Genomic DNA, 27,184 nt, shown 5'->3' on the forward strand with positions numbered 1-27,184 from the left:
CGGTCCGATACCACAGAAGAGCTACTGTAGCACAAATTGCTGAAAAAGGTCATGCTCTGAGAGGTCTTGTGGTGAGGGGTCAGAGCAATTTTGGTGGCAAAAGGAAACTTGCACAATATTAGGCAGATAGTTTTAATGTTATGGTTGATCTGTGTAATTATGTATTGAATCTGCATGCTTTAATTTATTAAGTGGAACTGGAATTAATAAACAGCTGCAGCCAATTTTCTTATCAAAACCTGCCTCCAGCTGTGTTTATTCCTCAGTTTTAAGCTGAATCTCTCCCGACCAGACTGTACCAGCATTGAGAAACAGCTCGTACCTGCAGGTTGCGGGGGCCGGAGCTTCCCATCTTCTTGCCCTTTTGTGGACGAAGCCCTCGGGCCTGAGCCAACTCCTCCTCCAACTCCCGCTGCCGATTGGCCAGTGCTGGATCGGAGCAGCCAGGAAAGAACCAGTCATCCTCAATCAGTTTTGTGCCACAGGAAGTTATGAAGGGTTTAATAGCATTTGCACGAAGGAATGAAAGAAAAAGCAACTGACAAATGAAAGGAGGTGACTGATAGCATGATGAACTGTGTGACATGGGGGGGGGGGGAGTTATAAAGGGAACTAGATAAAGAATTGAAATGAAGAACTAGAAATATATCACATGCATGAACACACAGAAGCTCCTGCAATCACACAAAGCTATAAACCACCAGGAAGCAGTACAAGAGGACGTGTATAGTGCGAGCGCGTGACCAAGAGCTGTTTAACAAACACATGACATTTCCCTTTGAATTAGTTAAGAATTTATGATATAATCAAAGCATGAAATCCTTCATTCGTTAGGAATAACAACAGGCTCCTACAGAGGTGCTGCAGTTACCCACATATAACATTATTATTCTCTATACTTGACCTAGAAGTCTAGTGGCAAACAACTGATTTCCTAGGATGATGTCCTAGTACCTCAGAGAAACTAAAGGACTTTTCACACATGAAATTGTAAACTTTACCTGGGGTTAACAATTAATCCTAGCTATTTTTTATCTGACATTTCACACAACATTTTTTTTTTTTAAAGAAAAATCTCCTGCTTCCTCTTTATACCAAGTGACCCAATTTTTTATTCTTTCCTCTAAAGAGTGCCAACACTGACTCAGAGACAGAATAAGAAACATGTCTCCACCTAGGGTAAAAATTTGGGGTTTAGAACAATAACCCAGGGTGAAAAGCCCCTTTTTTTGCACTCAGTAAACTACCATAAGAGGTCTCACAGATGCACTACAGAGCACAAGTGAAAAGTTTAACATGACCTGGACTTCTAGATCCTAGACATTCATGTAGATAATTACACAGAGCATAATGCACAACAAATACATTGTTGATAACTGATCAAATATAAACAACTCTTAGTACCGCGCTTGTACTTGCATGGACCTCTCTGTACATGCCAATGCATTTAAAAGAAAAAAAAAAGTTAAATGAAAGCCATGCTTCATGAATCTCTTTCATAAGAATGAATGAGAGAGAGGCAGCAGGATGAAGTGTGTTGTCCAGAAGCAACAAACTGGCTAAGGGAATGTGGTTTTGATTGCATTGGGAAAATTCCTCCCAGATTCTGCTTTGTGAAAGGGCAAAGCTATCGGGTTTTGGAAAGCGTGCTTTACGTTGACATCTGATCGAATAGTAATTTGAATAATCAGCACAAAACATATCCCCATCTGTTTTGTGGCAACAGTGAAGTTTGGCTAAAAATGTAGATTGAAAAGATTAATGAAAGGAAGTGATGTGGAGGGGGAAAAAATAGAACAGGATTATAGAAATCGGACATTGTGATAGAGAAAACCCAAAAAGAGGCAAGGGGTCAGTTGACAGTTTATTAGGAAGCTCGTGACACTCGTTGGCTATTTTATCTGGACATTCTGCAGGTTCATACTTACTGACTGTGACTCATATGTTGCAGTCTGGATTTACCTAGCAGTACACAAACACTACCACCAGATCAGCTCTCACTACCGTTTCAGGGATCTCTATTCCGCAAAGAGCCATTGTTTAAAATATTTTTTATTCCAATCAAGCAGGAGTCATACCTGATTCCACCTGTTTCATAGGGTTTGGTTTCTGCTTGACTGGAATGAAAAACTGGACCAATGCCTGCCCATTGTGGATAAGACTGAACACCCCTAATCTAGCCAGTGCAGTGGTGATGCATTTTTGCCGTTCCACTGCCAAGAAAGCTGTCCTATATCCATGCTTAATGTGGTCGCTCTTCTTGTTCAGGTTTCATTAATTCCCTTTAATTCTAGGTAAACTTTATATTTTTCTCAGACTCTCTATCTTAAATGTAACACATTTCCTATTTCTTGCATCTTGCCAAAAGGTATTGATACATTCTGACTCTGCCTTCTGTCTGATCTATGCCACCTCCTTTCTCCCTCCACTACATAAGCTAGATGGCTCCAGGCTTAATCTTTTCCAGGCTCTTAGTATAAATGCCAGACCAAAGCCTCCGGTCTCTTGACTCATCACTTGAGACAGGAGATATGAGTGGAGTTGGAAAGAGTGGAACATACACAATTGTTTCATCTCTTTTCTAGCACACAATAATCTTCAGAACGATCTTCAATAGTAGTGTTATGAGCATTTGCCAAATTTGGCATGAATCTGTGTTTTCATCTGACCAAAAGGGTGCATCTTTAATCAGCTCCATAGTTTACTAGTCAGGGCACTAATCAGGGAGTCAGCCATTTTAAGGACTGTCACAATCACAAAATCCTTCCAGTGCACTGAAACAAACAAATCCCACAATGCATGACAAAACCCAGGGGGCTCACTTTGTTCCCTTACTCTCAGCCAACTTCACTTACAAGCGTCAGTAGCTTGTTATTGCTCATGTAGCTCTCAAATGATTACTAGTTAGTGATTTTAAAGTTCCAGTTATGGCTTGTTTGAGTCTAGCATCCCAACCAGTGCCAAAACCTGTGTACACAATATACCCAGGGAGCTGAATGAGACACACCCCAGATCTACTTCCAAATATTTCCTCTGTTCTATGCTAAAATTAAAGTACTGGCATATTGACTTTGTTTGGATTGATTGCCACCATGACAACTAATGTCTCAGGCTCAAAAGTTATATGTGTAGGAGACACAACAACTTGCCAACCTAATGCAATATTTTACTATGTGCTCTTAGTCACTACCACCTGTTAGCCCCTCTGGCCCCTCCTGCTGTCACAGGCAAGAGATAGGTGATAGTTGATGGGCAAAATGTCATAGACACTCAACCAGGATATACATTCTAATGAGTCTGGATTAGCTATGTAATGCTGCAGTGCTGTCCAGTAGAAATTTGTCAATAGTCAGTACCTTCAAAGTGCATTTATTACTGAAATCATAGCCACTGAGTGTAGATATAAGGCTAGACTTCCCAATAAAATTGTCAAGCGAGTTTACAGATGCATGAAAGATTAAGAAACATGCAGTAGAGAATGTCATAATGTCCAAAAGTCTGAAGCATATATTCAGATGACTCTTGTTTTTCAGCAATGCATCATCATAACCAGATCAACACATTTCAGAAAACTGGAATCTATCACAGTTTTTTTTCTCCTCCTCAAATTCAGACTTTTGGAGCGTCTCTTAAATCAAGATTTCACAGAGCAGTTCTCTGAAAAGAAGACAGCATCATTAGTGAGATTAGGGTTGGAATTTGACCACAGAATATCACCGGTTGCTTTGTTGTGGGTCAGATCAGAGTGAGAGTTAAAATCAGGGGAACAGAACTGAATACAGTATTAAAAGATGGCGATGTTAGAATTAGTACATGGAAGAGGTGGTTAAAAATAAAAGGAACCGAGTGTGTGTGTTAATAATGTGTATTTCACAACTCCAGGCTCCAGCACAAACAATCTCAATCCATTGAAATGAAAAATTTTTTTTAGATGATTCATGGTACCAAAAAAAAGGGGCAAACCAATAATGTGCAAAGATGTGAACAGGGAATTTAGCTTAATCAATAGAATAAGCAAAAAATAAAATATGAGACTTGGCAAGTTTGCCATAACCCATTCAATTTTGATATTTTTATATATTATACATGTTTTTGTTATAAATAGGCATGTGCTGATAATGAGAGCATTAAGGGTTCACTGTACTGAAAAAAAATATGCGGTCAGTCAGATTTCAGGAAAAAATATGATGTTTCTCACCAAAACGTGGCTTCGTTACTTATACTGAATGGATCATTCGGTCTGCATGTTTCAAAAAGACCCTCCCATTTTAACTCTTCAGTGTCTGGGTTAGCTCCTTGCTGGGGAATCGAACCCGGGCTGAGGCAATGACAGCGCAGGATCTGGACCAGCAGGAGGCCAGATTGAAAGATGTAGAGTGAGGGTGATTAATTTACGTTGTAGTAATGTAAACGAGTTACATAGTGAAATTCAGGGCTTTGAAAACACACGCTCAAATTGAATGCATAATAATGAATTGTGTGAATGATACTCAGTTCTATCACATGTAACCGATGTATGCGTTATAATTAAGTAAATTTTTTTCAGTGGGAGATAACAGCAGTGTAGGTTCCTTCTTAAAGAAGCCATTGGCTTTCACTGTGACTATACTGTATATCTGCACATGCCTATTCAGAAACAATTAGAACACCATCACCAAAAAAGCATATAGTGCATCTAGGGTGTTAAACAGCAGGTGAGAGTGGAGCTGGGCCTGGTCAACAAGAGGTCATCAGATCCAGAAAATAAACACAAATTAAAACATGTTTTGGGGAAAAAAGGAAGATGAAATAAAGGAAATGATGATGTCAGACATCGGCCTCGACTGTACTGCTCCTGTTTCCACAACTGATGTGTAAAAAAAGGATGATGGGAAACAGGAAGCAGTACAGCAGCAAGACAGATGCTGAGTGAAACCTGCATGCACAAAACTGACGGGAAACTGTTTCTCTTTGGCTGAACCAATCACAAAGAGGGAGGGAGAGAGGGACGGGGGAGATGAAGGGCGCGAGGCATGACGAGGCACAGGGCCAATGCTTGGCTCGTTGACGGTGGAGAGAAAATGAAAACATAAATAAGGGACCATGCTTTAAAATGGAGGGGGTGAAAAAAAAAAAAAGATGTTCACAATGTATAAGACCTCTTGATGGTTTGAATATTTAATGATAATGCTTAGATTGTATCCTCCCTCATGGATAAAAATATCTGCCAAATAAATGAAGGTCATGTAATTCAGTTAAAAAAAATAGGAAGATTAAAGCAAATACTAGGAAGTACAAAAAAAAAGAGCATAAAGTAACAGAGAACAAGTAGAGCATCTCAGGCAGAAACCATTATTATTATTATTATTATTATTATTATTATTATTATTATTATTATTATTATTATTATTATTATCCCCTCTCCTTTTTCTCACCCTCTCGTTCCTCCTCGATGTGGCTCATTCGGATTTCCAGCACGTTTTTCTCTTCTCGGATCTGATTTCTTGCTGCTTCAGCTTCAGCTACCATCGTCATCATATCCTGCCACTCCATCACCTGACTCTGAGCATCGTCCATGCTCCCAGATTCACTCGCCTGCAGAAGAGATTAGCAGTCAGCAGTTTCCTTAGCTAATCCTTATGATCAGATTCACAAAATGAGTGACAGCAACCGTTGGCGACTAGATGTGGGTGTGTTCAGCGACGTGAAAAACGTTATCCAAACATGGAGCGACTTGGTGCAGCGACTTTCGATGGGAGTGAAGACAGCTGGCAAAGATCACACACTGCTTATCCTTCATCTCATATTTGATATGATGCATATATACACTGCTGAATTTTATGTACAAATGCCAAATCTCCCTCCTGAATGTTTCATTCCAGAAAACTGATTTGTGGTCAAGTGGAAAGCTAGCTGCGCCACCCACTGAGAATCATTACTGCTATGGTGACCAGTAGTAGGGATGCCTAGTGATTGTAGACACTTAAACATAGCTATATCATTTAGCAATCCGTCATCGGATAGTAGGACACCTCCAGTGTTTGTTGTTAAAAGCTGAATTCTGTTCTGTTAGTTGACATGGTCTGTTGAAGGTTAACATCTGCACCTTAATATATAACTGCTCACAAGCGTACATGCTGTACAATGTCAAAATAAAATATCTGACCTGGGAGGCAGCTCTCTTGGTGACCTGCTCCAGATCGGCCTGCATTTTTCTCTGCTGCTCCTCATACACCACCAGCTTGGCCTCTAAAACATCTACAAACAGAACATAACCACTTTACATGCATATAACTATACACATATATTCATTGTGTATTTATTTATGATAAATTCATGCAAATCACATAACCATGTACTCAACTTCTAACATTTAAAATACATGAAATTTAGAGACTTCAAAAGAGTATATAAGCATTACACTGATCAGGCAACATTATCTCCTCATCATGGCACCTGTTAATGGGTGGGACATATTAGGCAGCAAGTCAACATTTTGTCCTCAAAGTTGATGCAGGAAATATGGGCAAGTGTAAGGATTTGAGCGAGTTGGATAAGGGCCAAATTGTGATGGCTAGACAACTGGATCAGAGCATCATTTGTGGGGTGTTCCTGGTCTGCAGTGTTCAGTATCTATCAAAAGTTTCCCTTATGTCCTCTAAGTTGTGAGGTGGGGCCTCTCGCAACTCACAGGACTTGAAGGATGTGCTGCTAACATCTTGGTGCCAGACATCACAGCACACCCTCAGGGATCTAGTGGAGTCTATGCCTCGACAGGTCAGGGCTGTTTTGGCAGGAGGACCAACACTATATTAGGCAGGTGATCATAATGTTTTGCTTGATCGGTATTATACTAAACTGTAACGCTAGGGCCAGAGGTGGACAAAGTACACAACTTCCTTACTTGAGTAAAAGTACAGATACTACTGGTCAAACATTACTCCATTACAAGTAAAAGTTGTAAAGACAGGTTTTTACTTAAGTAAAAGTACAGAAGTACTAGTTTTTAAAAGTACTTAAGTATCGAAAGTAAAAAGTAAATGTCAACGCATTGTTTTTTGTTGCACTGTTGTACGCAATACTCAGAGTACCTTTTGTAGCAACCTTGTGAATATACTGACCAGTTTGTAGTATCTGTTGAATTAAAAGCTTTTAGAATGTTACAAAACCTATAGAAATTAAACAACTGAATTGACAAAAAAGACGGGTATAATCATTTTCATTTTTGTTTAACACTCCTACCACCCCCAACAAAAAAGTACAGGTACATCTCAAAAAATTAGAATATCATGAAAAAGGTCAATATTTTTTGTCACTCAGTTCAGAAAGTGAAACCCATATATTATATAGATTCATTACACATAGAGTGAAATATTTCAAGCCTTTACTTCTTGAAATTGTGATGATTATGGCTTACAGATAAGGAAAGCCCAAAATTCTGTGTCTCAGAAAATTAGAATATTGTGAAAAAGTTCAATATTGGAAAGTCATGGTGTCGCACCCTAATCAGCTAATTACCTCAAAACACCTGCAAAGGTTTCCTGAGCTTTTAAATGGTCTCTCAGTCTACAGCAACACTGCTTTAACAAAGAGTTATATATATTTCCACATTTCATTTACATTGTTTTAATATTCATTTACACCATTCTCAAGGCTCCTCCCTCCTGTGTGCAATGCGTTGTGGGCAATATTATCCATTAGAGTGTGCGTCGTTCTGCACTTGGAATTTCTACTGGAAGTAGTGGACCATCCAGGAATTTTTGGAATACTCTTTTCAGTATACTACGATTTAGGGCATACTAATTCTAATTTTGAATACTATTTAGGACTATTTTTTACAATTTCATAGTATGAGAATTTGGACGCAGAATATGTTTTTGCGTTAACTAACATCATTACCAATGTGTTGGTGGTGTATAATATACAAAGCGTATCTTCGTCCGTTTTGCCAGCAATTGATCAATCGAGTTCAAAAAATTACGGTAAACCACTGGACTTTATGACAGGTGATGCTACAAGAGTGAAAAAAATCATCCTCTGAATAGCGTAACTACTTTCTACTCGATGACCTGGACAGAAATGTAGTGGAGTAAAAAGTAGAATATTTGTCTTTCAAATGGAGTGAAGTTAAAGTAACAAGTATCCAGAAAAAATAACACAAAAGTAAAGTACAGATACTCAAAAAGTGTACTTAAGTACAGTACTCAAGTAAATGTACTTCTTTACTGTCCACCTCTGGCTAGGGCAACATAATGAACAAAGTTTTTAAACAATAAGGCATATTGCACGTGACTCAAACACAAATAAACATTTTGTGTGTTCTGCATCTCAGTCTCACTCTCACACACAAGACTAATATAGCCTTTTTTTTTGCAATAATGATATGAATAATTAGAAGTGGCAGATGTTTTGTTGAGGTGTTTTATAATACAATATGCTGTTTTATTTCTTTTTGCTTCGTACCGTTTTTGGCCTTGAGCTCATCGTATTGCTCGAGTTTACACAGCAGCTCTTCTCTCTCCTCTTCCAGCTCGCTGACACGGGCACGAAGTGCAGCTACGTCAGGGGCGGCGTTTTCACACTGGCAGATCAAACACACAGAACAAAAAGAAGAGAGTCAGTATTTACTATAGCACCTTTACACAACTAATATCACATTACAAAAACATCATGCATTTAAATTTGCATGCAATACACATTTATTAAATGTATATACACTTCATATTTATATTTACTCTGTTTATTTCTAAATCACTTCAAGCTTTTCTTACATTCTTGGTCACAAAACCAGGACTTAACAAACCAATCATCACACCCTTTATCTGAATTACAACTCTTTTTTTTTTTTATATATTCTTTTACAGTGATACACGTCAGATCCAGACAGCTAACCTGCGCTTTCTTCAGCTCATCTTCTAGCTGCCGGATGCGGGATTTGGACCAGGCTTTCATCTTCAAGAACTTTGCCTCTGACTTGCTGGCCTCTTCTGCTTTGAGCTTGACTTGGGCTTATAAAAAAATAAGAACATACAAAAATGCAGGACAATTATGCAATTATGAAACATGAAAGGCATTATTTATTTATTTTAAGTGGTTACTATTATTATAAGAAAAAGAAAAAAAAGTTTGTCTAATGTGTTCAATTTGATATTTTAGCCGTTGATTAACATCCTTATAACTGTCCTGTTCAAGATGAACCGGTTTTGATTGTCTTGAGCAGCATGGTTTGACCAAATGTGTGTTTTCTTAAACAGACAATGCTTAGGAACATCATCTTGTTTTAAACAGGAGCCGGGGGAAAAAAAGGAAAAGGAAATCTTTCAGCTAGAGGTGGACAAAATAAAAAATAAAAATAGAAATGATAGATAAATATTTAAAAAAAAATATATAAAAATATTGTATCATGATTCTCAAAGGTATTCATAAAATAGCTGATATGCAACACAGTATAGTAGGTAGGTTTGCTCACCGGAGTTACATTTAGAAGTGTGAAATTTCTTTATTACTAAGAGGTGTGTCCCTCCAGGGTTTTATGAGTTTGCGATCACAAAAATAAACATTAAATCAGGTCAAGTAGTTTTTCGGTTAAAAAAAATCTCTCTCCAAGTTACACTGCAAAGTTGGGTTGGGGGGGGTTTTTGCTCCAGCAAAAACACAAAAAATGACCACAAAGAAAACATGGAATCTCCATTAAAAACCCAGAGGGGATGATAAATATAAGCAAATAAATAAATATTTTTTTATAAGCAAATAAAAAATATTTTTTTTTAAAAAAAGACGTTTTAAAAACATTTTACGATTTTTCAAATATGTTCAAAATTTGATCAGCTTTTTCAGGTCAATTACATATTATTATTATTATTATTATTATTATTATTATAATAATAATAATAATAATAATAATATGTAATTGACCTGAAAAAGCTGAAAGATTAAATAATAATAATAATAATAATTATTATTATTATTATTATTTAATCTTTCAGCTTTTTCAGGTCAATTACATATTATTATTATTATTTAATCTTTAAAATAATATAAAGATGTCACAATATCAGTGATATGATATTATTGTATTGTCTCAAATGTATTGACTCGGATAAGAAAGCTTTAGAGTCTGACACCTGAAATCTTATTCAGCTTTGGAATACAATGGTGTAGTTATTTAGGGGACAAGTAAGAAAAGCTCACAGCTACCAGTTTAGTGTCAGCTGTACTACAGGTCTAATTTATAGCTCTCCAGTACATACAGTCCCATTTGTACGCATGAAATAGCAAAATAAACCCGTAATTTAAGAATTAATAAAGATATAAATCAAACTGGAATTTATCACCTGAAAATTTTTACATCATCAAACATGGGAAAATGTACTACTCAGATCCGAAGCAGAGTGGGAAAAAGATACACGTGCTACTAGTTAAGTGACATTCTTCATATTTTGTATAAATAACAGAGCCAGCAAACTGCATGAACAGGTTTGTTTGAGATACTGAAAAGCTCAACAAAGTGGTTGAAAGGGAGCGGTCGAGAGTATCCATATGACAGCTAATAGGCTGTGTGGTTTGGGCTGGGGCAGGAAATGACCTGTATAATACATGCTAATAACAACAACATCCTACTAATTAAAAATAACTAAATAAATAAATACCTTCAAGATCTGAGAGTCTCTGGTTTATTGATGGGTCAACAGGCAAGTCTAGAGACGTAGTGACTGAAGTGGAGGACATCGACATCATCTGCTTCTCCGACATCTCATGCTCATATTTCTCTGTCACTCTCTTCAGCTCCTCTTGATGTTTCTGCATGAGGTCTCGAACCTGAGTGCGCATGATGTGTTTCTCGGCGTCCATTTTAGATTGGAGGTTTTCTTTCTCACTCTGTAAGCGTCTCAAGCGCTCGTTCAAGTCCTGGATACAAAGAAAACAGTCAGACAGACGAATTTGCTTGGGGAGACTTTGGACTAAGTGTAGAGAAAAATTCACCCTATCTTCAGATGCCTGCTTTAGTGAAGAAGCCATTTTTCTTAAATTATATTAACATTTGAATGGAAATGTGATTGAATTGATCATTTATTTTTTCCCTCACCTGGATTTGCCGATCTCTTCCATCCACTTCTCCTTGAAGGACATCGATCACCTGAGTTTTTCCTAGAAGGACCTCTTCCTTTTCGTGCAGTTTCTGTTTAAGAGCCTTCAAAAGCTGTATGGATGATATGGAAGAGAAGCAGGATTAAAACCAACACACACATGCACCCTCAGTGCACTGAAATCTGTCGCAGGCTGCAGTGACCTGGATATCACCAATGTTCTATTTTAGCAACCCGAAAAAACACTTTATTATGATAAATTAATTTTTAAAACATTGTGTATCTACACTGATCAGGCATAACATTATGACCACAGGCAGGTGAAGTGAATAACACTGATGATCTCCTCATCATGGCACCTGTTAGTGGGTGGGATATATTGGGCAGCAAGTGAACATATTGTCCTCAAAGTTGATGTGTTAGAAGCAGGAAAAATGGGCAAGCGTAAGGATTTGAGCGAGTTTGATGAAGGGCCAAATTGTGATGGCTAGACGACTGGATCAGAGCATCTCCAGAACTGCGGCTCTGTGGGGTGTTCCCGGTCTGCAGTGGTCAGTATCTGTCAAAAGTGGCCCAAGGAAGGAACAGTGGTGAACCGGTGACAGGGTCATGGGCGGCCAAGGCTCATTGATGCACGTGGGGAGCAAAGGCTGACCCCTGTGATCCGATCCAACAGACGAGCTACTGTTACTCAAATTGGTGAAGAAGTTAATGCTGGTTCTGACAGAAAGATGTCAGAATACACAGTGCATGATGGGTCAGGGCTGTTTTGGTGGCAAAAGGGGACCACCACAATATTAGACAGGTGGTCATAATGTTATGCCTTATGGTAAATAAGCATTCATTTCTTACAAATCTGACCTTTAATCGAATGAAAAAAAGTCACTACTTTTTAGTTTTACGCTTTAGTCTCTGTAACCATGGGCCTCAAATCACACCAGTTCTTTAGTAGGTCATGTAGACTTGCTGATGTGGTTTGAATGCATTTCTAGAGCTCATGTATTTATTAAAACCTAGACACAATACATGCTAAAAAACATCACTTGGAATAAAAAATCCCATGCCTTATTTTTATAAAATCAAAATATAACACCGTAATCAGTTCAGTACTGATGTACCTTATAACGTTAAATATCTAAAAAAAATCCATAATAATGAAAAGAATCTGTATATCAAAGGGAGGTATTCTCCAAGCATCCTTGTCTTACCTGCTCAAGATCCGCACTAGCGTCTGACTTTGCTGCAAGTTTAAAAAGCTCTTGCTCATGCAGTTGGCTCATCTCCGTTAACCTGTTGTCCTTTTGTAAAATGATGTCCTTAAATGTCTGGATCTGTAATTATAAAAAAACCCAAAAAAAACACAAAGTTTCCTATGTTTATGCTATTGCTGAATTTGTCGTGAATAAACAGATCAGGTTATTAACTAAATAAATAGTGCATGATGGATGGATGAATGGATAATTTTTCTATCTGTCCATTCATCCATCCATCCAGCCATCCATCATGCACTATTTATTGGATTGGATTAGATTAGATTAAATGAATGAACGGTGCTTAATGGCTTGATGGCAAAGACAGGTTTGCTTGAATGAAAGTATGGATGGATAGGGTAATTGATGGATGACAAAGATAGGACAGCCTGAATGAATATGGTGAATGAATGGACAAAGGGATGGAAGGCAAAAATAGGAGTGCTTAAAAAAATAGTGGCAAACACACATCTGGATTGACTTACATTTTAATCTCATTTAATACAACTGAGCAAAAGAGGGACCTGGGATGTAAACTCACAAGCTTCTGTTAAGTAGTCCTTAATCTCCTTAACCACTAAGCTACCAAATATCTTGATAGATTGGATGATTTATATCAAACGGAATGGTGAAAATAAAGGATGAATAGATGGATGGATGGATGAATAGATGAATGACATTATTGGTACATAATGAATGGGATGGATAGATGGATGATATTGGTGGATGGATGGATCGATGAATGAATGGATTAAGAGATAGATGGCATTATTTGTGCATGATGGATGGATGGATGGATGGATGGCAAATACTAGACTGCATGAATGGTTAATAATGGTTGAATATCCTCATGGATAAACAGATGGATGGATGAACTGATAAATAGATGGATGGACATGTAAAGCAACGGATGAATGATTCTTTGCCATCTCTTCCTCTCCCACAGTAAAGTGCTGTGATTAATAGAGCACTCAGTAGTCAGTTTAATGAAATTCAACCACAGACGGAAAAGTGCAGCTCACGTTTTGTTTGTACATGTTCTCCTTCTCCTCAAACTGAGCTCTCTCCGTGACCAGCAGCTCTCTGAAACTGTCGTTCTGCTCCTTTAGGAGGCTGTACTTCTCTTCTCCATCTCCAACTTTTTTCGTCAGGTTTTGCACCAGCATCTCCAGCTCCTGCAGTGCTGCTTCCTAAAATTATTCAAACGATAATAATAATATTAGTTTCAAATTGTTACAATACATTCACATTACAACATCTTCAGCTGAAGTGAATAGTGAATTGACATATTAAATCCTGCAAGATATTTAATGTTTATTTCTGATGTGATGAAATAAAAGGGAGTTTTTCCTCACCTTGTTGACCGGTGCTATTTGCTCCACTGTTTTATCTGATTTCTCTCCACCTAAGCCCATTTGTAAGTGAATGATATAGTCTTCTTTCTCAGCCAGGCGTTTGTCTTTTTCCACCAACATGGCGTCCATCTCGGCACCGCGCTCTCTCTGGCCTTCCAGCTCCTTTGTCTAATGCACAGGAGCAACATAAGGCAAAATGTACCATCATTTTTCCCCCTCTAAATTAAAGGGAAAAAAGCTACTGTACCTTCAGGTTCAGTTCCTGATTTCTTTGTGCAAGTTGCTGCTCGAGGTCTTCCACTTTCTTTTTAAGCAACAAAATTTTTCCTCTGCTGGCTCCGGTGTGCTCCGATTCCCCTGATTCTCCACTTCCACTCTACACACATCGGTTATCAAAAACCATCAGTGTTTCAGCAAATATGAGCATGGCCTTACTGACAGTAATGAGATCAGCAAATAAATAATAACAACAAATATTTTATATTATATATTAAAACTTCTTTTGAGCTGTGTAAATGACTGCACATGACTTTGCATTCTTCCAGCAAACAATCTCATAGAGCATCTTTCCAGTGGATGACTTCACTTCCACAGTGATTAGGTCAGCATTAGGTCAGTATGAATGCAGGATAAAACTATTATTGCCTGGCTCACTTCGTACAGAAATGAAAATGGGTACACAGACAATAAAGTGAGGAATAAGTGAGATATTGATCTGTGTCCCACATGATGTACTACACACTATGCACTATGGAAGTATAAGCTACTTCTCAGTCGATGGCAAATGGCATCAGATGCGTGTAAAGTGATGCAGTGAATATATTTAAAATGTTGTAAAATAAATTTTAAAAGCTATCTGCCACAAGAGTGTTGTCAGCCATCTTGAAAATGTTCTCTCATCCAGTGTCAGTGCCTGGTAGCCCCGCCCCTCTTTCACTAGTCAGGCAAAGCAGTGAGTGTTGAGTGCATGAAGCGTCCAACATGTTTTCTCATTTCAATCAATCATCATCTGGCTAAGTTCAATTCTTCTTGGAAGTTTCAGTGTGAACACACTACTCCCACTATTTATGGTGTAGGACAGAGCCAAGGTATGCACTATAGAGCCGCACCAGATCCTTATTGATTTGTCTGTGATGAGAAACTCTCCGATGACTCCAGAGATACCACTAAGGCATTATATAGCCAATAAAAGCTCTATTTACAGGAATAAGCTCAGCTCTGTCACAACATTTTAGTGGGAAATAAAATGTGGCAAGAAGTGTTAATTAGCACCGTTACCCTTTTGAGTTGTGGTGGCTCCCCCTGCCGTTTCCTCAGCTCCTCCAGCTGTGAGTTTAGAGACGTGACCTTTGCTTTGTTCTGGAGCCGCATCTTAGACAGCTTCGCTTCGCACGCCTCCTTTTCTGCCTGTTGAATGTATTAAGCAGGAGAATTTCATTTAAGTGTTTAGATGTTAAGAAATCTTACACTAGTGTCCTCATGTCTTTGGCCACCTCATGGACTGTTCCATGTGTGAAATGTCTTCTTCGTATACCCAGAAGTCATTCCTATGTTCTGAAACAGCTTTCCTTTTACAGAGCTGAGTTGTGTGTAATATAAACTGAAGCTTAATATTCTAAAAGGATGATAGAATGAGGGGAAGGTCTTTGGAGTCAAACTCATACTTTTCTCACATTTTCTCAGGCTAAGGCTGGATGAACAACCAAGATGCACATCTCTGCTACACTGTGGTATGTGTGCAATTCACTCTGGTTATTCTCTCACAGCACTGAAAGATTAACCAGACTGCTGAGAAGTCTGCAGATAAACATAATGCTCTATTATTGCTTTGTTTAGCTTGTACTTTGCTCTGCATTCCACTAGAATGATGACTGACTTTCCGGGCAAAACGGGAAGGTTGTGTGGAATAATGTGAAGACTGACAAAGACATGACATCACATTAAATCGCAAAATGACACACACATTGTATGCTACAGGGAAAACAGCACACATAGTACACAGATTTAGTATGATTCTGGCTAGCTTCGCATTAAACAGTGAATCTTGTTTGTAATAAGGTGCACTGATATAAAATACTACCCAACGTTTGTATAATGATCAAAGGCTTTAAAAGGCAACAACAGAAAATGAAATAAATTAAGATGAATATTATAAATCAATAATTATTCATTATAATTTTTTTTTTTTTTTTACCATGAATGGATTGTTAGCAAATAAATGACAGACAATGTGTGTGTAAAAATTTATTTCATTTTTTTTTTTTTAATATAACATGTTAATATTCCAACAAGGGGATGTCCTGTTAACTCTGGTCCTTAACAACTTCCTTTTCTACATAATCATGACTCAGGCATTCATAGCAGACCTACTCTAGTTTCTGGGTAAAAAAAAAAACCCTCAAATATCAAACCAGAGGTTACAAAATCGAATCATATCAGAGCAGATTCAATGATGTCAACTAATGAAATGTTGCCTTACGAATCCATATTGAGATCATATCATACCATGTGGAGTGGAAGCTTGATGCTTACTACAAACTGGCTCTGGAACAGTAAACTACATAGTACGTAATTTATACATCCAGTATTACATTCCCATCAGTTCCTTTACGATTTTCCTGAATTATGATGCGATAATAAGTAGTGACTTCTTCCAGCCACTACCAATGGGAGTATGTGAATTTTATACACAAAAGCCAAAACCAGAATGTTTCCTTTGAGCAGCTAGAATTTTTTTTTATCATCAAGTGGAATGCTATCAGAGCCATCAAATGATAATAAACAACGTTACTATGGCAACCCGGCGACATCACAGTACAGCGATTGGTGACTTACAGGGATAAAAATCACAGTATGCATGAATGTAGCTTAAACAGGAAAAACATGGAAGTATTTGTAGTAAAAATACTTAATGGCTGTGCTATAAGAAGAACAAAATGCATTGATGTTTACGCCATTTCTCTCATTTATACAAATGAGCAGTTAAAGGATTAAGGGTGGACTTAAGTGCCTAGCAGTGACGGTTTGGAGGTCATGGGAGTCGAACCCACAACCTTCCGTTCAGAGGGCCAATGTCTTAACCACGTCCCTTAAATACAAGCCTTTGCTTTGTGTTGTTGTATGAAAACAATCAACCTCAGTATTGCAAAGGCATCATGCTGCCCTGTTGTTAATTACTTTCCAATTAATATATGACATAACTAATTTCCAATAATATAACATTTACACTATGTTATTTTAATAACAAGATGGCACACTCACTGTATCTGGACTTCAACTCAAATTTATGTTTCTATTTATTTTCATGTAGTAATCTAGATCTGATCACCTTGAGCTGTTCATCTTTAGTGTGCAGAGCTGCGTCCTTTTCTCTGATCATCTCCTTCAACTGAGACACGAGCTGCTCCATCTGAGCCAAACGCTCCGTCTCCTCAGAGAAAGAAGGCTTAACAGCACCTTCGCCGGCCTGAGAGAGAGAGAGAGAGAGAGGGAGGGAGAATAAATTATAAAAACACAAGGCAAGACAGAGGGATTTGTGTTGAATGCATTCTTCACTAATCACACTCACATGCAGCCTAATTATTCAATATTACTCTGGAGGACAAGAGTAAAGAGACTGAGGTCAATTCAAACTGTACTGCTATCTAATCAAGTGAAGTGGACAATCTATTTACTAATAAATAAATCTGGACGATACGACGTCTTGAGATCATGTTCACAATTTTCCCAGGAATGCTGGACAACAATATCCGGCCCCATCTTGGTACTTCTTGCGTACTGAGAAAAATATTGCAGTGCTTTAAGGTGTCTTGACTATATATTATATGGCATGTCTGATCACCCAAACCTAAATAATATCACCAAACCATACGAATAAATATGATACAGGATGAATAAGAGCTTGGCAAACATTGATTACGATCTGAATCTGAGCATAGAACTGTCCAACATTCCAAACTTAATAAGATCAACAAAACTACAAAATAATAATAATAATAATAATAACAATATTATATAATAATATTTCATTATCATCCAGATCTTGCTCATAGTTGCACTGCATTCAGAATCTATCCAGAGTCCACCATTTATTATCTCTACTACTTCGAAACTGGAATTCTTATTAATCTGATAAAAACCTGGACACTTCTCCCTAAATCCTGAACATTTTTCTCCTAATAAACTTTTAACAGCACTACCAGTGTCCCTCTGCGATGTCAGTGACGTAGAGCGGTACCTGCAATTTGTTTACAGTTGTTTCATTTAACACAAATTCGACAGTTCAGGGTGAGTCTGTATGCAGTCAAATTATTTTCAAATAAAAGACATTTTATTTAATGTGGTTCAGGGTGGACATTTCCTTTTCAATTCTATTTCAATTCTACATTGTTTGGCTATCAGACATAACAGCGGCCCACATGTTCTTCATTTACAGATCTTGTAGAACATGTGGCAGAAGAGGAAGATGGTTAGGCCAAAAATGTCCACCTTTGACAGGACCACTGTATGACAACTGCAAAAGTCTTCACGTCTCTCAGGACATTGAAATGTCTGCAAATAAACTCTAACACCCAGGCAGGCACCACTAATCCCAGATGATTTACCAAAATAGACACAGCTGACCAACCACACCAATACACACCCAACCTCTCACTCACCCACACACACAAACACTGAGGTGACATTAACACAGTTCTGTGCAGAAGAATGTCTTACCCTCGTAATAATCTACATCTATGCAGTTCGATCTTACGGTGCTCATGAAATGCTAACTGCTTGACTGATCTCCACAACAACCAATAAAATTCAAGATATGGCGATCTAGATGAATCAAAAAGGCTGTGGTTTTAGGAGGCCGGGTAAATAAGATCCACCAGTTTAAACCGAGTTTGGTTTCGGCTGTGTAGGATTTTTGTTGACTTTTTACCAACAATCTTTGGATTAATGAATATTTATTATTGTGTCTTTTTTTTCCCCTGTGACTGTAAGAGCAGGGAAAGAGAAAGTTGTCTAACTTGAGGTAGTAAAATCCAATTGCATAGAGAAACAACTTAAAACGTGTCTTGATGGGTCCAAGTGCTCACTTATTAGCTGTTTTATACACACACACACATTAGCTGTATAATAAACTCTGCACTGCAGCATATAGACCTTTACAGTTAATGTAGCTTGCAATAGTCACATACATTTGAGCCAAAGTCAAGATTTTGTAGGGGAAACGAGCGTAATCATACATATATAAACACCAACTCACAACATCAAGTGAAGGTGTCTTGACTATATACTATATGGCATGTCTGATCACCCAAACCTAAATATCACCAAACCATACGAATAAATATGATACAGGACGAATAAGTGCTTGGCAAACATTGATTACAATCTGAATCTGAACATAGAACTGTCCAACATTCCAAACTTAAGATCAACAAAACTACAAAATAAGAGATAGAATAAATAATAATGATAATAATAAAATAAAAAATAATAAAAAATAATATATTATAATAATCAATTTATATCATTATTTTCTGTTTTTATTTTGTTCTTTTCTTTTAATTTCTTTTCTCTTTATTTTTTGCTATCCTGTGTTGGTTGCTGTGTTAAAGTAAAACGTATTTATAGAGTCAGTTCTAAAACCCCGGAAATGACTTAGCATTTCTGCACTTCCGGCTCCATCAAGTTTTCTGGATTGCATTTTGCTAAAATCATTCATCCACAAATACACTGAACAAATCGTATTCCCACACTAAGACTTTAATTATGAAATCCCCAACCCTTAAAATAGCTTCACTCGCTAGTAAAACAGTAAAATAAATAAATAAATAAAACACACATGACTTGCATTTTTTTGATTCATAAATGTTTTGCTGGAGAAATAATTTTATACATAAGCATGTGATAGATGACAAGTAATAAAAGTGAGCTCTGCTGCTTGTATTATTCAGTGGACCAGATAGGGTTTACTGGAGCAGGATGTAATCTGTGTCTCACTGAATCAGCTTCACTTTCATCAGTCGAACCAGCGACAGCAAAACATGCAGGCCTCGTAGAGCGCAAGCTTAGCGCTGAATCTGACAAATTTGCAAAGTACTTTAATACAGTTAACGATTTGAATAAATCCGATTTGATATTACATAAAATTTTAACCACTAAAGCAAAATAGCACACTATAAATTATTCATAAAGACACAGCACACTGCACATAACCACATGCTACATCATTATATTCATTTTAAGTTAATGACACTACATGACTTTGACTTCACTATATCTGATTTTGGTACTTACTCCAGGCGAAGAGCCGGCATCGTCCGAGCCAAACCACTTCAGCATGGTTTAGATCTCAAATCTACAAAACAAAGAGCACAAATACATGAGCATTTCCTGTAACAGTTCTCTCTACTCATTCTGTGCCAATAAGAAACATTCACAGTTCATCTGATTGTCCCGTCACCTCCATGTTATCCAAGACCCTTCCCTGCATGCTAGATTACCACTTTAAAGTTAATTCCTGCTTCACAGAGTACATAAGCTCCATGCATGCATTGTCACTACCTTAACTTAACTTCCCAAATGACATACAACACACTACACACTTACACTATGCATTATGTATTGCCTGAAATGAAACAAGTGCTTTAATGAAATGGAAGTATAACCTGCTTCCCAGGTGATGGCAAACGTCAAGTGCATGTAATGCGATGCTGCTGGCTTTAGCAGAACATATGTATGTTTAAATTGTTGAAAAATAAATAATCATCACCCCACATGGGCTAATCTGAAAAACATCTGTAAGATGTCTTGTCCACCGGAGTGTCGTCGGCCATCTTGAATTTTATTACGCAAGACAAGCTGCGGGTGCGTGTGTCCAACATTCCACACTTCATTATTCCGGGTGAATAAGAGCATCATCCTGGTCCCTCTTCTTGTTGTAATTTTCAGTGTGAACACACTACTCACACTATTTATACTACAAAATGGTGTCATGCATACACTACCGCTCAAAAATTTGGGATCACTTGCATATTTCAGCTTGATTTCAGCTACAGCGGAAGACTCCATCAAACCAATCCATCTTGTGGGAGATGCTCCAGGAAGCATGGGGTGAAATCTCATCAGATTATCTTGAAAAATTGACAGATAGAATGGTCCTCAATCATCCCTAAACTGTTGCATGTTAAAATATACTAGTAAAGAATTTCCACAAAGGAAGGATTTTGGTCTTTTGACCCTCTACAGTGCACAAAACACGAGGGGCCAAAAAAATCACACACTTCAACAGTTATCAATGCCCTTTTTAAAATCTCGAATTGAATTATGGAAGCATTGTGTAGTGTTATATTTCCTCTAAAAGATGTCACTAGTCATCATAATCATTTGACCGTCAGAAGAGAGCCAAAGAAAATGGCAGAGGCGCACTCGACTTTCAGGCAACGCAAGATCATTTTGAAGTGTTATTGTAAATTTGAAAATGAAGATCAACAGCAATGGTGGTGTGTTTGGAACAGATCCACAAACACGATTAACAATCGCACAAATTTGTGATGTTTATACAGTAGTTCGCTAAAATCAAGTGTCTGGATGCTAATGGTGACCACTTAATGTGATTGCATAATTCAAACATGACAAGAACATCTACACTTGGATGTTTATATAAACTTATTACTAAAATATTTAATATATGTTCCTGTGTATAATTGAAAGATTCAGAGAACCTGGTCAGACCTCGGCAAGTCTGAATCCACTTCTAAACGTGCGTCATCTCTGATCCCTCAGACGTCACTAGGTTAGTTTCTAACCATGTGTTGTTATGTAAATTTTCGGATAGTGCATTTAGAGAAATCCAATACGCTGGATGGAACCACCAGATGCGAAAAAAACCTTTACCTCTGGAATCTTGCACAATATCTTTCCCACTGATTGCAATATAGCATGAGGTTTGTGATCTGTACTCTTTGAAGCTCTATTAGATTATTATATGGGGGGAAAGAAAGGTCACAAAGGCTTCCCGGGTTATAACAGCTCCCATTTTCATTAATACTTTATGCTGGTTTCCCTGTAGGTGACGTTGAACACGTGGGAAGGAGAAGGTGCTTTAGTTGGAAATGACTTATGTGTCAAGTTAAAGTCAAAACATGGATGGAAACTTAGCTTTGTCTGAAAAGCAGTGATAGATATCACCACGAGTTAGATTTCTGTAAACCTGTCAGTCATCAGCATTTGCCACTGCATCCAAAGCAGAAGTCATGCATTAAAAATGTCAATTATTGATGCTGAGATGAACAGTAGCATTGTGGAAAGTGCTGTAGTCTGATAAAGCAACATTTTAAATATATATTTTATTTTATTATTATTTATTTTTTTTACAAAACAGCTGTTGTGTTATCCGTAGCAAAGAAGAAAATAGCCTTCCAAGTTGTTGGGGGTCGTGGTTGGGGGTGTGTCAGTGCTCATAACATGCATGAGTCACTTCTGTGAAGACTTCAGTAATGCAGATAGATATGAAGCAGCATCTAGACACCATTTGACTGCGATGTGCAAGGCACTGCTCTGTAAAAAGTGAAGAGAGTTTTGTTTGCCTGTATCCGACCAATCAGAACTAGTTTGTTCCACTGCTTTGGGTTTTGTTTCACAAAGTGTGTGTCACGCCTTCATTATCATCCAGATCTTGCTCATAGTTGCACTGCATTCAGAATCTATCCAGAGTCCACCATTTATTATCTCTACTACTTCGAAACTGGAATTCTTATTAATCTGATAAAAACCTGGACACTTCTCCCTAAATCCTGAACATTTTTCTCCTAATAAACTTTTAACAGCACTACCAGTGTCCCTCTGCGATGTCAGTGACGTAGAGCGATACCTGCAATTTGTTTACAGTTTCATTTAACACAAATTCGACAGTACAGGGTGAGTCTGTATGCAGTCAAATTATTTTCAAATAAAAGACATTTTATTTAATGTGGTTCAGGGTGGACATTTCCTTTTCAATTCTATTTCAACGCTACATTGTTTGGCTATCAGACATAACACAGCGGCTCACATGTTCTTCATTTACAGATCTTGTAGAACATGTGGCAGAAGAGGAAGATGGTTAGGCCAAAAATGTCCACCTTTGACAGGACCACTGTATGACAACTGCAAAAGTCTTCACGTCTCTCAGGACATTGAAATGTCTGCAAATAAACTCTAACACCCAGGCAGGCACCACTAATCCCAGATGATTTACCAAAATAGACACAGCTGACCAACCACACCAATACACACCCAACCTCTCACTCACCCACACACACAAACACTGAGGTGACATTAACACAGTTCTGTGCAGAAGAATGTCTTACCCTCGTAATAATCTACATCTATGCAGTTCGATCTTATGGTGCTCATGAAATGCTAACTGCTTGACTGATCTCCACATCAACCAATAAAATTCAAGATATGGCGATCTAGATGAATCAAAAAGGCTGTGGTTTTAGGAGGCCGGGTGAGGTCATAAAATCCAATTGCATAGAGAAACAACTTAAAACGTGTCTTGATGGGTCCAAGTGCTCACTTATTAGCTGTTTTATACACACACACACATTAGCTGTATAATAAACTCTGCACTGCAGCATATAGACCTTTACAGTTAATGTAGCTTGCAATAGTCACATACATTTGAGCCAAAGTCAAGATTTTGGAGGGGGAACGAGTGTAATCATACATATATAAACACCAACTCACAAGAGATTGTTTGGAAGGAGAATAATGATATCTGCCAACTACAACTACACAGATACCAGCTATGCCTCATTCAATTCCTACTTTTCAGCTTTGGGCAGCTTTGTCAACAAAAGGATTACTGAGGGACGGTAAATCACAGTGTCAAAAATACAAAGCACACTACCTAACTTTAACTGTCATTTACAGTATATTGCCATTTACATTTACAGTGTATTGTCATTTACAGTATAGTGTTGGGACACCCCTAAAAATCATCGAATTCAGATGTTTTTCAGGGGTTGGGCTTGCCGTGGCCCCTTAGTTCCAGTGAAAGGAACTCAATGTTTCAGGATACCAACACATTTTGGACAATTTCATGCTCCCAACTCTGTGGGAATAGTTTGGGGATGACCCCTTCCTATTCCAACATGACTGCACACCAGTGCACAAAGCAAGGTTCATAAGTTTGGTATGGAGGAACTTGAATTAGAGCGGAGATTGTAGGCCAGGCCTTCTCGTCCAACATCGGTGTCTGACCTCTTAAATGTGCTTCTAGAGGAATAGTCAAAAAGTCCCATAAACACACTCCTAAACCTTGTGGAAAGCCTTCCCAGAAGAGTTGAAGCTGTTATAGTTACAAAGGGCGGAACAACTCCATATTACATTCATGTGCATGTAAAGGCAGACATCCCAGTTTCAGCCTGGCTCACAGTCTCTGCTCTAATTCATCCCAAAGGTGTTCTATCAGGTTGAGGTCAGGACTCTGTGCAGGTCAGTCAAGTTCATCCACACCAAACTCACTCATCCATGTCTTTATGGACCTTGCTTTGTACACTGGTGTGCAGTCATGTTGGAACAGGAAGGGGTCATCCCCAAACTGTTCCCACAAAGTTCTAAGCATGAAACTGTCCAAAATGTCTTGGTATGCTGAAGCATTAAGAGTTCCTTTCATTGGGACTAAGGGGCCGAGCCCAACCCCTCAAAAAACAACACCTGAATTCAATCATTTGGAGGGGTGTCCCAAAACCTTTTGGCAATATAGTGTATTGTATGTACAAATGTTTGTTTCTGAGCAGTCAACATACAGACAAATTGTCTTGTTAAATCTGCAGCATTTACTATTCATGGACTGTTTTTTTTTTAAACATATTTAACTATATATATATATATATATATATATATATATATATATATATATATATATATATATATATATATATATATACACACACACACATATACACACATACATACAGAGGGTGGACAATGAAACTGAAACACTGGCCAATTTAGTGTTGGAGGTTTCATGGCTAAATTTGACCAGCCTGGTGGCCAATCTTCATTGATTGCACATTCCACCAGTAAGAGCAGAGTGTGAAGGTTTAATTAGCAGAGTAATAGCACAGTTTTGCTTAAAATATTGCAATGCATACAACATTATGGGTGACATATCAGAGTTCAAAAGAGGACAAATTGTTGGTGCACGTCTCGCTGGCGCATCTGTGACTAAGACAGCAAGTCTTTGTAATGTATCAAGAGCCACGGTATCCAGGGTAATGTCAGCATACCACCAAGAAGGACGAACCACATCCAAAAAACATAAAACCACAGCTGCCCAACTCACTGCAGAATTAAATGTGCACCTCAACTGTCCTGTTTCCACCAAAACTGTCCGCCGGGAGCTCCACAGGGTCAATGTACATGGCCGGGCTGCTATAGCCAAACCTTTGGTCACTCGTGCCAATGCCAAACGTCGGTTTCAATGGTGCCAGCAGCGAAAATCTTGGGCTGTGGACAATGTGAAACATGTATTGTTCTCTGATGAGTCCACCTTCACTGTCTTTCCCACATCCAGGAGAGTTACGGTGTGGAGAAGCCCCAAAGAAGCGTACCACCCAGACTGTTACATGCCCAGAGTGAAGCATGGGGGTGGATCAGTGATGGTTTGGGCTGCAATATCATGGCATTCCCTAGGCTCAATACTTGTGCTAGATGGGCGCGTCACTGCCAAGGACTACCGAACCATTCTGGAGGACCATGTGCACCCAATGGTTCAAACATTGTATCCTGAAGGCGGTGCCGTGTATCAGGATGATAATGCACCAATACACACAGCAAGACTGGTGACAGAGTGGTTTGATGAACATGAAAGTGAACTTGATCTCCCATGGCCTGCACAGTCACTAGATCTAAATATTATTGAGCCACTTTGGGGTGTTTTGGAGGAGCGAGTCAGGAAACGTTTTCCTCCACCAGCATCACGTAGTGACCTGGCCACTATTCTGCAAGAAGAATGGCTCAAAATCCCTCTGGCCACTGTGCAGGACTTGTATCTGTCATTCCCAAGACGAACTGATGCTGTATTGGCCGCAAAAGGAGGCCCTACACCATACTAATGAATTATTGTGGTCTAAAACCAGGCGTTTCAGTTTCATTGTCCAACCCCTGTATATAAAAGTTAAATATATAACACTTATAACAGTTAGCTAGCTAATTTGTTGGTGCACGTGCCAAGGCTGATAATGACGCCTGTTTAGCAGTTTGTCCCGCCCAGTCTGTTTAATGGGCGGGGCAAATGAGTTCCTAGAAAGCATTTGATTGGAGGCAAATTGGGAGAGTACCTAAGGTTTTTTTTGTTTTGTTTTTTTAAACCATGTGCCAAAAATTATAAACACATCGTATTTTGTAAACATACAGTTTTATGCCTACAACTCTGAACCAACAAATAAGATTTAAAAACTGGTTCATTTTCATCATGACATCATGATACAGTAGTAAATGTCACATGCATACCGCGTGTAATCCATTTTGCTGATATGATCATGGATTACTGACTGGTATTTATTATGAGAAATTAAATCCGAATCATAATTTCATGACGACGAGGAGAGAAGGGAAATAACAAGGATATCATTATATGACAAAGGAAGTCTGGAAGCTAAAACGGATTCAATGACACAATGGACACTTGTAAAACTTAAAGACAACAGGTTAGCTAGTTAGTTATTACCACCCCTTCTCTTCCCCCTCATATTATTTACAGTACTAACTGAGTAATTTTCTTAATTAAAATTGTATGATATCGCTGTACACTACCAACATATGTGAATGACAATCAGCTACTGCTATAGCTGCGTATGTTACTTAAACACAACATAGTAGCTCCTTAGCTAACTAGTGAGAAAATCAGCCTTACCATTAGCTAACCAAGGATATCTCAAATGTCTTGGTAGTTAAACATGATTAACTATTCAGAACATAATTCAGCCCGCTACCTAATATTGTAATTTTCCCAGGTGGTATTTAAATACTGGGGAAGCGAGTCACTAATCTAAACTAGCTCCCAAACAGGTTCGCACCCATTTTGCAACAAATTCTTCCTCCTTGTCTACGATTGGCTAATTCCATTGCACACTCTATAATATGATTGGATATCAGCTAAACCGAATTGACGGAAAGCCAATCCCATCGTTGGAGGTGGAATCTTCTCGAAAACGGGTGGGTAAAAAAATAATCTAAATAGCTATCTTTAAAGCCAAAAGGAGACACTGGAACATGAGACACTGCTGACGCATTGACGTGCCGCAAACAATTTCATTTGGCTCTTACCTGCTTTTGAGGGTCATAGAGGGCTAAATATGTTCTGCAGCAGAACTGTGCTCTCTTACGTTTCCGCAAATATGGTGAAAATTCGGAGACATCACCATGATTTCTCATCTGTCCGCCATCTTTGTCAGGTGGACAAACACGTTTGTCGCGCATGCGTAGAGGAGCTGCTGCTGCTGCTGCTGCTGAGCACGCGCTCTGT

General features: G+C 38.3%; 1 protein-coding gene across 4 annotated transcripts in view; it reads right to left on the minus strand.

Moving 5' to 3' along the window:
- si:ch211-220f16.2 (golgin subfamily B member 1) overlaps positions 1 to 27,119 on the minus strand; it is a 55,473-nt gene extending 28,354 nt beyond the window's left edge. For 3 of the 4 annotated variants that reach the window (XM_058387837.1, XM_058387838.1, XM_058387835.1), the window contains exons 1-15: positions 26,986 to 27,119; positions 19,963 to 20,023; positions 17,000 to 17,137; positions 14,950 to 15,078; positions 13,919 to 14,047; positions 13,672 to 13,839; positions 13,339 to 13,506; positions 12,275 to 12,397; positions 11,066 to 11,179; positions 10,629 to 10,887; positions 8,872 to 8,987; positions 8,443 to 8,560; positions 6,146 to 6,237; positions 5,415 to 5,574; positions 323 to 429 (exon numbers count right to left, since the gene is read on the minus strand). In XM_058387837.1, coding sequence (XP_058243820.1) covers positions 323 to 429; positions 5,415 to 5,574; positions 6,146 to 6,237; positions 8,443 to 8,560; positions 8,872 to 8,987; positions 10,629 to 10,887; positions 11,066 to 11,179; positions 12,275 to 12,397; positions 13,339 to 13,506; positions 13,672 to 13,839; positions 13,919 to 14,047; positions 14,950 to 15,078; positions 17,000 to 17,137; positions 19,963 to 20,007 — 1,866 coding nt within the window. In that variant the 5' untranslated portion in view covers positions 20,008 to 20,023; positions 26,986 to 27,119. Of the gene's footprint in view, positions 1 to 322; positions 430 to 5,414; positions 5,575 to 6,145; positions 6,238 to 8,442; positions 8,561 to 8,871; positions 8,988 to 10,628; positions 10,888 to 11,065; positions 11,180 to 12,274; positions 12,398 to 13,338; positions 13,507 to 13,671; positions 13,840 to 13,918; positions 14,048 to 14,949; positions 15,079 to 16,999; positions 17,138 to 19,962; positions 20,024 to 26,572; positions 26,704 to 26,985 lie in introns of those variants that run through there. The other variant, XM_058387836.1, reaches the window with a different exon arrangement.
- Between the last annotated feature and the right edge of the window lie 65 nt (positions 27,120 to 27,184).

This window comes from Hemibagrus wyckioides, linkage group LG04 (genome assembly GCF_019097595.1).
Source record: "Hemibagrus wyckioides isolate EC202008001 linkage group LG04, SWU_Hwy_1.0, whole genome shotgun sequence".
Lineage (NCBI taxonomy): Eukaryota > Metazoa > Chordata > Actinopteri > Siluriformes > Bagridae > Hemibagrus > Hemibagrus wyckioides.